The sequence below is a fragment of the Electrona antarctica genome (genome assembly GCF_951216825.1).
Source record: "Electrona antarctica genome assembly, chromosome: 3".
NCBI lineage: Eukaryota > Metazoa > Chordata > Actinopteri > Myctophiformes > Myctophidae > Electrona > Electrona antarctica.
This window is the reverse complement of record NC_136808.1, coordinates 42670346-42684099: the sequence shown is the minus strand read 5'-3', so window position 1 is coordinate 42684099 and position 13754 is coordinate 42670346. Positions and strand designations below refer to the sequence as shown.

Sequence of the window (13754 nt, the reverse complement as noted above, 5' to 3'; positions counted from 1 at the left end):
GTGCGTGAGCGCAACCCAAATTCTGTTTATATTTCTGCATCATGAGTTTGTCTGTTGATTGTGCTGTCCCAAGGCTCATGGTTGGAGGACAGGGAATTGCACTCTGGAACTACCTTTCCTGTGTCAGAAGAAAGGCGAGGTCAGGGAGTCAGTGACAGAGTGCCCATCTGTGGGGGTGAGTGTCATCATCCACCTGACCTGATATTACATTTATGTTTTCTAGGGCTCTTTCACCAACATGAAATATTGGTTCACAATTAATTGTGATGTAAATAATGATAATGCGATTAACAATTTCATAATTTAATACATTTGTGACAAGGCCTACTGCCAACTACAATTGACAAGGGAAACCCACAATATCTGTCTAGACTTGATCGCTCAGAATCCAAGATTCCGTTCCAGTCCGTTCTGTTCTGTTTCCTTATTTCAGGAATGGAGAAGACATGGCAATTCATGCTACCAACTTAACCCCAAGGAAGTGTCCTACAAAGAACACTGTAACATCACCATAAGAAATGGGTAGATATTTGATGAATGGTTACACAACACTGACATGTTGTTCACTTACGTATGCATTTTTTGTATTGATTTTTTGTATTGCCCAATTTGCCATTTTTGTTTTCTATAGTTGTTTGCATTTTCTACTCACTCACATACGTAAAGTATACTTATGTGACCTTGTTGTTTATTGACTGCAGTTCATACTTATGGCCTTTTCAGGCAGGGAGCGACTGACGCACCTAGTAACTCATTTTCAGTGAGAGGCGTGCGTTTATTTTGGACGCGCGGAGAAGTTGAGGGGCGATTACGCAAGCGTATTTTCACGGGCGAGTGCTCGTTTTGTGCACACACCCGCGCGCGGGCGACTAGACCTGGATTGTGGTGAGCTTTTTGTTTTTCACGCTACGTGTCCCGCGCCCCTCATGAGCAGACCTGGCGACAACGCCTGCGTCACTCGCTCCCCGTCTGAAAGGACCTTTACTCTGCTAATCCAGTCTTGCACTTCAGTGTCTCTGGAGCGTCGGCTACAGTAAATGACCAAGTTGTAAACGTAAGTGTTTCCTTGTTCTTGCCAGGTTCGAGCAGGCTTTCATCAGCCGTCTACTCTTGGATCACATTGGGACGGAGACGCAGTATTTCTGGATCGGCCTCCAGGACATTAAAAACACAGGGGAGTTCCAGTGGGTGAGCCAGGACGGCACCGATGGCCAAGTGGAGTACACACACTGGGGATGGTTTGAACCAAGTTAGTATCCAATCCACCATTAGTGCCTAAAATAACTGAACTGCATCTTCTTCTTTTGTCTTTTGAGTCGATTTTAATCGACTAAATCTACAGTTGATTTTGTTGACAAAAATGCATTTTGGTGAGCCTTGATGGCGTTGTAATGGCAGATTTTCACTTGGTTGCATGCTGAAAATAGCCGATCTACAAGCTCACAACTCCCGCGTGTTGTGAGCTTTTTAGATCTGCTATTTCAGAGCACCTGAACGCCTGAACGCAATCAAACATTTTAGTCTAGTTTTTATTTGTTTTGTAATTAAATCACAGGGCACAAACACTTTGGGTTGGTACAAACGTATATAGCACTTTAGATTTTAGGTCATAAACAATATTGTTGTTGTGTATTTAAGTTATTGTTGTGTGTTTTCTCACCATTGTGCAATGGATGGGTTTGGATTTGTCTTCATTGTTGCAGGACATTATCTTGGATTTATTGGTTTCATTTCAGTTCAGTGTATGGTTCGTTTATTAGTCAAACTAGCATGAGTTTGTTTTCTGCAGACTGTAATTATTTATTGTACATTTTAGGTCATCACGGGGGCTGTGTGGTGATGTCCACAGCCAAGCCCCTGGGCATGTGGGAGGTGAAGAATTGCAGCCTGTTCAAAGCTGGCACCATTTGTAAAATGGACATCGCTCCTCCACCACCCCCAGAACCAGAGCCTGACCCCAACACAGAGTGCCCTGATGGATGGATATCCAGACCTAACATCAAATACTGCTACAAGGTAGGTGTGTGTGTGTGTGTGTGTGTGTGTGTGTGTGTGTGTGTGTGTGTGTGTGTGTGTGTGTGTGTGTGTGTGTGTGTGTGTGTGTGTGTGTGTGTGTGTGTGTGTGTGTGTGTGTGTGTGTGTGTGTGTGTGTGTGTGTGTGTGTGTGTGTGTGTGTGTGTGTGTGTGTGTGTGTGTGTGTGTGTGTGTGTGATTTTTTTTTTTTTTTTTATTATTGTGAAAAACATTTTGGAATAAGAATAGTTCAAATAGCCAATCTTCAAGCTCACAACATGTCGATGTAGATTGGCTAGTTGAATTTTTTTTAAATGTTTTTCAAAATAGTTTGGTAGTTTCAGGATAAGGGGTAAGGCACTGACGAAAATAGGGCCCATAGTGCCACTATGAGGGTTTTCATGGGTTTCCTTGGGATGCTTTTTGATACATGTTAGGTCTTCCATGAGGAGAGACTGAGTCGGAAGCGCTCCTGGGAAGAAGCGGAGAGGTTCTGCCAGGCTTTAGGGGCCAACCTGCCCAGCTTCACAAAGGAGGAGGAGATGAGAGCGCTGAACTATGTCATAAGAGACACCATTAGGTACACACACGGTCAAGAAAACCATCGGCTCCTCTTGCAAAATAACTATTACAGTTTGCGGCTGTTGGCTTGCTAAAGAGTTGGCTGTTGGCTTGCTAAAAGTGTACACAGCCTCTGTGAACAGTTTTCCCACATGGTATTGTGCATATAGAAATTTGGCAAGGTATTACTTCACAGTTTTTGGAGATTACAATGTGGAGATAGAGCTGTCACTAAAGTGATATTATAGTGATTTTCTCGTGTTGTTTCTACAGCAATGACCGTTTCTTCTGGGTGGGACTAAACAGGAGGAACCCTGCAGACCGCTCCTGGGAGTGGAGTGATGGCAGACCAGTGAGTACAAGACGAAGAAACGCACACCGTTTTAGCTCTGTGCTACTTAAGCAAAGCAAAGTTACTATATTTACCCAGGGTAACTGGACTAAGCATCAGATACTTGTTTACAGCCAGGCCCTGCTCATAGAACATTTCATGGTAGTGGTTCAATGCCTTGCTCAAGGGCACTTCAGCGGTGGTAATTTTAACGTGCCGGTTCGGGGATACGAACTGGCGACCTTCCGGTATCAAGACCGCTCCGCAAACCGTTCGGCCACCGCTGCCACAAGTCCTCATTGAACCCTTCAAGTTGAACTCTTTTGATATAATGCATGAAGACCTGGTTTAACTGAACAATGATTCAGTTCAACCAGTTCAGCTAGGGGTGGGGAAAAATTGATTCACTTTTCAAATGCCACAATGTTAACGTTTTTTTAACGTCAGAAAGACGTTATCTGGCTGCATTGAAGACTGCATTGAAGACTATGATTCAACTTTTCATTGTTTATATTGTTCATAATTGTTTTAAAATTTTCCAGTATTATAAAAAAAACAAGAAATCTTAATATCGAATGGCAGCACCCTAGGTATCGAGATCGTATCGAATCGGGAGGTAAGTGAATCGTTCCACCCCTAATCATTGCACCTTGGTTCTTTTATGCCTCCACAACAGGTGAGCATGAGTATTTTTCAACAAGATTTCCATGAGGATGATGCGTATAACCGGGGCTGTGCTGCATATAAGGTGAGCTGTGTGGAATTGTTATATTTGAGGCAGTTTTTTCGCTATAATTAACCTCATCTGTGCTAGTAAGTTCCTGTCTGCAGGTTCCTGTTCATTAGCTGTTCTATGTTTCATTATGTTGAAACAGAGGACAGGGGTAGGCAGACGGAAGGGATAATCACTGGCACTGATATAATATTCACCAGGGCTTCTGTTAGGGTTTATGAATAATTTTATTTTGTCAACATAATACAAATGTGCATTCTCCTGGTTTTGACTCAAATCATCTCCGTGCTCATTACGTCATTAGACAATGAAAACCAGCATGAAGCACTTGTTTGTGTTCCTGCTCCACGACTTCCCTCCCAGGCCATTCTACGCCAAACCATTCCATTGTGATGCCAAACTAGAATGGGCCTGTCAGATCCCCCGGGGTAAGATCAATGGCACACGCCACAAACGCCAGTAGTGCATATCATTTATTTACGCCACCTCTACACTCATTTGTTTACTTCAGCGATGTGAAATGAATTCATTAAATTATTGTTATTCAACAGGAAAGAAACCCAATAACCCAGAGTGGTACATTCCTGGTAAGCATCCTTGTGTTGATAATAATGATGATGTATTCATATCCATTTTCATATCCCTCATTTGATGTTTTATATCTATTGGACCCCAATCTACACTGTAAAATCCTCTAAAATCGTTAATGTAAACTAGACCGGTGCCCGGCAGTAGAGCACCGAGTCGGTAACGATGGAAGTTGGAGATCCATGCCCCACCCGGCTATGCAATACCCGTTGTACCCATTTCAGAGTACCCGTTCCACCCATCTGTCTTTGTCCCTTTTATGCCCATATATATGGAGTTCTGTGTCAGGCATGCCAAAATATAAAGTGTTGTGATGTGATGTCAGAACAGGCCAGCTCCATATAGATATAGCGGTGATCAGGTCCAGAGCCCGGGCAGAGGCTTTTGTGCTGGTTCTGTCCAGAACCAGCCTATCGGCTATCCAACAGACTCGACACCGGGCACTGCACTCCCTGTGGTGGTGTGGAATGCGTATGTCGATTTGGAAGTCGGTGGGGCAAATGGTTTATGAGTTACGTGGATTACAGTTGTACACATGTACGTACAGAGACATTAAAGATAGATGAGCGTTACAGACTTCCTAGGGAACTATTATTTCCTAACTCTCAGTAATTTATCTGGGGACCCGTGGAACGCCCTCAGGGACCCCTAGACGTCCCCTGAACCCCACGTTGAGCACCACTGGTCTAAACCATGTGTACTGCAGTTTTGAAGCCTGTCTATAGTTTGTGAGAAATGTAACATGACACCTACTGCTGCTGCTGTTCATCACTTTGTCAATACTCAAGTCGATAGTAAATATCTCACACCTAAATTTCAGGTGGGCAACATGAGACGTCTATCTTCATAGACGGTCATGAGTTTTGGTTTGTGTCGGAGCCAAAGCTGACGTTCGAGGAGGCCAAGATGTATTGCGGTCACAATGGTAGCAAGCTGGCTGCACCGCCCAGCTTCACCGCTGCCAGGCAGATCCACGAATACATAGCAAAGGTAAACAAATGTCTCTCGCAATGACATTGTGTGGAATGCTCGGCTTGCTGGAGTTAGCCAATTTTTGGCCATTGGCTGTGGCTGTTTCTTGCCTGTGAGTGTTTTGCTTAAGTATGTAAGGACTGGAGTATTCAGTGTGTGCACTGTCTCACTCTGTGTATATAAGCATCTGCCAAATGTTCTTTGTTATGTTTTACACAAACCATCTATGCTGAGCTGAGACGTGTTGTTATTGAACAGGTGTCTCGTGATACTCCCAAGCAGAACTGGTGGGCCGACATGACACAGCCTGGACGTCTCTTCCCCGTGACGTAATACACATACTCCATTACGCACGCATTTGCACGCACGCACGCACACACAGTTTTGAGGCCCTCCTATGTATAGCTTTGTGTGTCTACGTCTGTATGAGCACGGAATGTGCTCAGCTGATTGGTTGAGCACGGAATGTGATGTATGATAATGTATGATGATAAGAGCGCGAGTGTGATTTTTAAGAACAGTATATACATTATGTATCAAGTAGGGATGTAAAGGTGAAGAAATGCAAATAAATATACCTCTTTATATTCACACACACACACACACACACACACACACACACACACACAATGTGTATACAAATACTGTATATGTGTTTGTGCTTTGTATCTCAGGTTCACCCAGTCGAGGTACTATCAACCAATGTTTTTGGGCAGATGCACCTCTATCAGTCCAGAAAACCTCTACCCAGGTGAATGGACATTACACTGCTATTAGTATTATACTGTACACACGGTACTGTTTTAATTCTCACAGAGCAGAAACTATGTTGTGTATGTATAACCCCATGTTCTCTACTTGCAGAGTATGTGTTCAGTTGTCAACATCAACTGCCATTCGTGTGTGAGAGAGACAACATAACATCGATGGAGATAGACCCCTTGGAGCCTCACCCTATAGGCCAGCCCTGTGTAAACGGCTCCTTGGTCTTCAGGGATAAGGTCTGACTCTACAACACCACCTGCTGGTCATTACGTGCTAGGGCCGGTGTTTAAATCCATTTGGATATCATCCTCCACCGGCCAAAATGTTTTCTTTTTTCCCCCTCGTGTATGGTATGGCTGAACAATCTATCGCTTCAGCAACAACATTGCAATGTAGGCATGTGCAGTAGTCACAACCTAAAGAATGTAAGGCAAATTGGACATCGTGAACGTTGCACTAAAACTCTTAATGTCTTGATAGAAAATGAAGACTAGCAAGGTTCAGATTTTTCATTATTAATCTTGATTAATCTCACAAAATAGACAATTTAGTCAGTGGAGTTGTTGTTTTTGAATTAATATTTCCAAACACTAACAGAAATGACAGAAACCAGAAGAATGAATAATGATCTGGATTAATGAGTAGATGTAAACATTCACAATTGTGTCCTTTTCAGTGCTACACATTACTGAAGCCCATTCTATTTGTGCCATACCCATCCGCCATGGAGGAATGCAAGTCCCTGGGAGGGACTCTAGTCACCATATCTGACCAGGTTGAACAAGGTAAGGAATTAAGGATATGTTCACAACTATAGCCCTGATTGAATACTATTAACTATACTCACAACATGCTTAGTAGATCTCACCAAGCTCACCGAAATGTACTTATTTACTTATTTCCAGCAGCACAGGTCAGTGGCGAATACAGTTGGTTAACATGCTATATGTAAACACTCCATAAGCTGTTCTGTCTGTGTGTTCAAGACTTTGTCACCACCCTGCTGCCGAAAATGCCAGATATCCAAAGGTTTTGGATTGGTTTGAATTTAAAACCTGACAACGCAGAGTGGGCTGATGAAACCGCAGTCTCCTATGACAACTTCAATCCTCTCATTCACGGCATGCTCAGGCGCGTGCCTGTCACTGTAAGTTCTATTCTGGCTCTGTGACGCACTGTGAGCTTGCAGATGGGCTATTTTTGGTGAAGAGATTTGGTGTAGAGGGGAAAAGGTAAGGAACCATATATAGATCCCTGGGGGAACCCGGTCAGTGAAGTATATAGGGTTTTAACACAAACCACAGAGAGACCACAGTTTGACCATTTGGTGGCATAATATCATTGTCAACCCAGTTTGACTGTACACATGGAATGCCCAACAACTCCATTATCACAGCTACTTGAGTTTTTTTGTATTCCTCAAACCTTGAAGGGGTTAACTGTGCTCAAATTGACAATAAATGTGAATTCAGCATTTGAAAATGTTAAATGCACAAAATTGCATATTTTTGGGGGGCTAAGTGGTTGATTTTCCTCTCTACACCATTAGTTAAACCTATGATTAAACGCATTAGCTTGTTGAATAAAGTGTGTGTGTGTGTGTGTGTGTGTGTGTGTGTGTGTGTGTGTGTGTGTGTGTGTGTGTGTGTGTGTGTGTGTGTGTGTGTGTGTGTGTGTGTGTGTGTGTGTGTGTGTGTGTGTGTGTGTGTGTGTGTGTGTGTGTGTGTGTGTGTGTGTGTGTGTGTGTGTGTGTGTGTGTGTGTGTGTGTGTGTGTGTGTGTGTGTGTGTGTGTGTAGTCATTGCATCCAGATGACATGCAGCTCTGTGTGTTCATGATGAACAACCCCAGCTCTTCTATGATGGGCACCTGGGATTTCAGCACCTGCAATGAGCAGCAACATGTAACCCTATGCCAGCACTATGCAGGTAAGTAAGTAGCCTTGCCGAGCCATGGGGCCGGAGCCTATCTCCTGTTGCTGTAGCGTGAGGCAGCTTGATGTACAAGTACACCCCCTGGACATGCCGCTAGTATGTCGCAGGCCAGGGACTTACCCCCAATCCAACCCTTGATGCTGAGTGTCAAGCAGGGACGCACTGGGTCCCATTTTTAGAGTCTTTGGTATGACCCGGCCGGGGATCGAACCCCGACCTCCCAGTCTCAGGGCGTACACTCTAACCACAAGGCCACTGAGCTGGTAGATCACCAATAATGTAACCCTATTCCAGATTGGCATTTTAGATTGGCAAAATTGTGTATTTGGCCAACAACCCCCATCTTAAAATATTTATTGACACATCGTGAGCTTGTGGATTGGCACTACACTATAAAAACACTATTCGTGTCCGGCAGAAACCAGCTAACTCCAATTTTATTTTTCTGTTTTTCCCCCTTCATAAATGAATGCTATTGAACATCCTGTGTGTTGGGTTAATGAAATATTGAAACAATGAAAAGTATCAAAGGGGCTTCGGGACAAAACCAGCTAACTCTATTGTACACAGTTTTCTGCCCCACGAAGTGAGGGACTTTCTCCCTATAGTATTAGACCGCGACGGAGTGGCGCCATCTTGAACCGACTCAGCCCTGTCTGAGTTGCGACCCGATAGGCACAGAATAGTAAATCCTCGTCCCACCTACAATGAACACAGCGGAGCGCTCCCTACCCCTATGATGATATAACGTATTACATTACATCATTCAGTTTAGTTTCTCATGATGGCCATTTTGCTTCTACTTCATACCTCTCATGTCAGACAAGCCAGAGGAGCCCAGCTTCACCTCGGAGCCCCTCCATGTCAACAACCACACCTTCCTGCTGCTCCACCAGAACCTCACCTGGTTTGAGGCACGGGAGGAATGCAGGAAAAAGGACATGGACTTGGCCAGCGTGGCCGAGACACTCTTGCAATCTGTCCTCACTGTGCACGTGAGCCGCGCACGCACACCTATGTGGATCGGCCTCAGAAGTGACGATGTAAGTCTGCTGAAAAGAAAACATGCATGAACAGTATGTTGGTTCATCATTATGGGGTGTAATAGTTAATCAATGTAATCATAAAAATATAGTCAATCCCTATTTTGGGCATGTCATTATTATAGATAAAAAGTAAATGGGTGATCTATAAGCCCACAGTATGTCGTATCATGATTCGTTCTGAGCTTCGTTCTGAGATCTGCTATTTTCACTAGTTTCATGACACAACCAATTAATTCAAGTAATCATATATAAGAATAAATGCTAAGAATAATGAATAGTTGCATTTAATTAACATACTACTAATCTAACATATTGTGTTTTGTTATGTTTATTTTGGAAGGCAGGCTTTATAGCTTGTACTGTACGTTTTGTTTGTTTGATCAGGATGGCATTCACTACCGCTGGTCAGACAACAGTCACACTGTCTTCAGTCGCTGGTCTTCTGAAGCCACCAGTGGCTCCTGTGTGTTCCTGGACACTGACAGCTTCTGGAAGGCCACAGAGTGTGAGGAGATGCTAGAAGGGGCCATCTGTCACAAGCCAAATCATGGTGAGTGGAGGGTTAGCCCCGCCCCCCCCGCCGCTATTCATTTCAGTGGAAGTTGCTCAGTGGTGTTTTGAAGCACCCGGAAGACTGCCGGAAGTACAATATAACTCGATGGCTCGAGTGAGCGGAAGTTAAGCCCTGGGTCCAGGTCCTGACGCACGTTACGCACATGACGTCATGAACGTCCATCCACCTCCATGAACGTGCTGCAGTTCCACTTTTCGCCAGTAGGTAGTGGCAGCTTCAACGTTAGCCTTACTAACGATAACTAACTAACTATACGATAGCCTTACTGGGGGCTTGGGTGCTACACTGCACATGAAACAGGAAGATGATTGAAAACATTGCACAATAAAACTACAGCGGTGACAAATCACTATTTAATCACCTCTGTCAAGTTCTACACTTGTTTGAGGCTGAATTGAGCAACATACAGCAGCTAATAAGGCAGCAGTGGCTCAGGATGTAGAGAGTGGCGTGTTTGATACCCAGCTTCTCCGGGCTCAGCATCAAAGTGCCCCTGAGCAAAAGTAACGCTGAATTCTCAGCAGGAGTGGTATTTCGCTGTGGAGTTCTGAGAAAGCGGTAAGGTTCAATGAGTTAAATTCATTCAGCTTTTCTGTGATGAAACGGAACACAAAAAAGGAATGTCACGTACTGAAATCAGAATCGTGTTTATAATTGAGTACAGTAAAGTGTGCCTTTTTGCTAAGGCATCTAATCAACCTACATGTAGGTACAAACCTCTCCACCATGCTCTAAGAAATACTAAGAAATGCCCAGCTGTCCTGTAGTCATTTTTATATATGTACAATGTACCAAAAAAGTGGTAATGTACTAAATGGTGTGTTACAGTACATATTCAATTATTCATGGTTTCGACTTAAGGCAAGATACAAAAAAATAGAAGTCTGCACAGTGCACACTGGCTTTGCAAAAGCTCCCAATCAAGGCTTTATTATAGATTAATAGATTAATAGTCTTCTTAATGGTACATAGTACAAACAACATTCTTTAAATAGTAACACCTCAGACTAGCCACCAATCAGTGCTGGGCTGCAATGATCACACAGGTGCAGTCAGTGTGCAGTGTCTGTTGACTTTCAAAATAGTGACTTACCATCTCCCTTTAGTTTGGAGTTAGAAGGTTTGACTAATTGTATAGTAATAAAGTAATAAAGCACACCGAACTTCCTGAAAGTCCTTCTGGTACTTTCAATTCATATACGCACGGACACAGCTTGACTAATTGTAGAATAATGCTCAAGGATACTGTTAATATGTTAATAGAATGAAATGTGATCTTCATTGTAGAGGAGATCATCTCTACACCAGACAGTGGTGTTACAGTGAAGTGTCCCCATAAGAGGAATGGTCCAACCTGGATCCCCTTCAAGAACAACTGTTACTCCTTCCAGCTGGTTATCAACAGATGGGACCAGTTGGACAAAGGACAGACTAATGACACCTGCAAAACACTTGGTAAGGATTTGTTCTGTGTGTACAGATTCTATTGCATTACAAGTGCCAGTAGTCATTATCCAGAGAGATGCATGTCAGAATGGGTGACATGAATGCATGTCGGGTCACAATCCTACCCAATAAGCTGGTTTCATTTCTGAGGTGGTGATGAATATGACATTTGTGTTTTTAGATTCAAACGCAGACATCCTAACTATCCGCAATGCAGAGGAGAACGAGTTTGTCAGACAGCAGCTCCTGCCCTTCAAAGACCTGGTCCAGTTTGTATGGCTGGGACTGTTCCAAGAGGACAATGGTGAGTACTATAGTTTTCCGTTTTCTACTTTTTAAATCTTGATTTTGGGAAGATGTACCCGATGTTAGTCAATCTCTGCCAGTCTCTGCAAGACATTTTATCCAGCCCTTTTACCACAATAGTCCAGTTACATAATCCCACTGCCACTGTGGATGTATGCTCGTATTTAATCACATAAACCCTGGTTTCCTTATTCTTGCCATGTCATAATAGAGAGTATGCAACTATGCACATGGATCACTTTTCCACTAGACTGAGTGGCAAAACATTGAGCAGCATGGCGTGTTGGTGTCTGGAAGCGCTCATTGGAAATCACTCAACGGTCCTGTATACCACCTCCAAATTACACATAATGCAGGAGGCAGCCAGACGTTGCATTATTGAAAACGAGCGCTTCCAAACTCACACTAAATAATCACCTGCATGGAATTTCGTGACAGAAAGTAGCTCATAACTAGCCTGACACTGAATTTTCATTTTGTTTCACGTCATCGGCGCCATAACATATTTTTTAATGGTCGTGGACTCGTGACTAGAGACTCGGGGCCCCTGAGTCTCTAGTCACGAGTCCTCCAGCCCCTGAGTCAGGGGCTGGAGCCAGGGTAGCTCATAACATGTCTACTGTGGATTTCTATGTAACAAAAATGTTGCAGATAGAAACTAGAAAGTAACTAAGAAGGGAATATATCATATTAGCAACAAAATAATTAATAATAGTGGCATGGTATTTCTGGGTTTTAATCAGACACTGGCTGATGCCTTGCTCACCTACGAGACTCCAGACGCCAAAGAGATCAAGTTGGTTTTGGAGGGCAAGTCGCTGCAGAGTTCCACCTAGACACCTCAGTCAACAGACCAGACTCTGTTTGTTTAATCAAGCTGTGTGATGGATTGGAGGGCCTTGTAGTTTCTCCTTTCTGTTTCCCTGTATATTCTCTTATATTCAGAACAGTACATAGACATTGAAACTTGCTTACTTGTCAGAATGTGCCAGCATCGTCACACTGTCACTGTTGGTGTGAATTGGGGGCATAATACTTCCTGTGTGAGTGAGAATGACACTGTGGTGAGTTGTTGATGTTGTGCTGCAGATAAGCAGATGAAGTGGTATGACGGCACTTACGTGCAATACTCCAACTGGCGAAACGGGCGACCGGAGATGGAGGGAAAGTTCATGGCTGGCCTTAACACTGACGGAGTGTGGGAGCTTTATACAAAAGAGAACCTTTTCAGACTCTTCAGACAGAGCAGCATTGTGGCCTGTAAACTGGACAAAGGTTGGTTGCATGCTGTTTCACCCAACATTATATATATATATTTTTTAAAGTAGTTAAAGATCTGGGAAAACAACTTGGATAGTGAAGGCCTGGCTTTGGCCGAAACATATTGAAGCACAAGCTAGCTCTGTTGACTGATCATTCATAGGGATGAAACACTGGCTATTTTGTAGACAAAGTAATGTTATATGCTTTGTAATGTTAAAGAGCAATGAGACTTTGGTAGAGGTTTGGATTGTGTTTTTTGTTGTTTGGCCAAGATGTAACTAGTCTAATTGGCGAGATAGCTTGCTCTGTTGCGTGTTGAATAGAAATTGATAATCGAAAAACAGTCTCATAAATGCAAACCAAGCCAATTCTGCCAATATATAATATAAAGAAATGCAGTATGGCATTTGTTTTAAACAAAAATGTCAACTTCATGTTGATTTAGCTATTTGTATTAGGTCTGGATGAAGTATGTGAAATTTGAAAAGGACATATTGAGTGCTAGCTGTTTTCTTGTTCTCATGATATTGTTGGGATGTGCACCTTGAGACATTCACGAGTGTTGAGGCATTCTAATTTGCGGTTCTTTGTCTCACATTATCACAAAGCCCATGTTACATAAGTAACATAACCCAAACCTCTACCAAAGGGTAATTTAAAGCTTTAAAGTTACGTAGACTTTGTCTCTCAATTAAACATTTATTTTCTTAACTAGCATAAAAGTATTACACAATATAACACGGTCATGCATCAACATGTTTATTTTTTACTTGACACCCGTCAATCCAACAGAACCTAAAGATGAGTACAACCAGTCTGCTAAGGATTTTCAACGCTATGGGAACCTAACTTACCAGGTTGTTACCAGGAAGCTGAGCTGGTTTCAGGCCGTGGAGGAGTGTGGGCAGCGCGGGGGACACCTGGCCAGCATACACAACGTGCAGCAGGACGCACACCTCAAGCTCATTGCCAGCAGAGATGGTTTCCCACTCTGGATCGGCCTGTCCAACCAGGATGTAAGCGCCTCCACAGCGCCTCCTTTTTTTTCCACTTAATTTTTATTGAGAAGAAAAAAGACAAGAACAGCAAAAACAACACACACAAAAACAAAAAACAAACACAAAGACAAAAACAGGAAAAAAGAAAGAAAAAATGAAAAAACAAAGGGCTGCATTTTTCATATACTACAATAACTGAAATGCTCATACATAGAAATGGGCTGT

The 13754-nt window shown here is 43.1% G+C and overlaps 1 protein-coding gene across 1 annotated transcript in view; it reads left to right on the top strand.

Annotated features, from left to right (window-relative positions):
• The window catches only part of ly75 (lymphocyte antigen 75), a 30304-nt gene that overhangs the window by 11419 nt on the left and 5131 nt on the right, over positions 1-13754 (top strand). The window contains exons 9-30 of the mRNA XM_079496616.1: positions 74-175; positions 434-522; positions 1080-1249; positions 1817-2016; positions 2451-2593; positions 2848-2926; positions 3582-3653; positions 3943-4066; positions 4190-4225; positions 5047-5216; positions 5457-5527; positions 5873-5949; positions 6063-6199; positions 6640-6748; positions 6950-7110; positions 7761-7890; positions 8719-8939; positions 9327-9492; positions 10804-10971; positions 11144-11266; positions 12358-12543; positions 13324-13547. Coding sequence (XP_079352742.1) covers positions 74-175; positions 434-522; positions 1080-1249; positions 1817-2016; positions 2451-2593; positions 2848-2926; positions 3582-3653; positions 3943-4066; positions 4190-4225; positions 5047-5216; positions 5457-5527; positions 5873-5949; positions 6063-6199; positions 6640-6748; positions 6950-7110; positions 7761-7890; positions 8719-8939; positions 9327-9492; positions 10804-10971; positions 11144-11266; positions 12358-12543; positions 13324-13547 — 2958 coding nt within the window. The remainder of the gene's footprint in view (positions 1-73; positions 176-433; positions 523-1079; positions 1250-1816; positions 2017-2450; positions 2594-2847; positions 2927-3581; positions 3654-3942; positions 4067-4189; positions 4226-5046; positions 5217-5456; positions 5528-5872; positions 5950-6062; positions 6200-6639; positions 6749-6949; positions 7111-7760; positions 7891-8718; positions 8940-9326; positions 9493-10803; positions 10972-11143; positions 11267-12357; positions 12544-13323; positions 13548-13754) is intronic.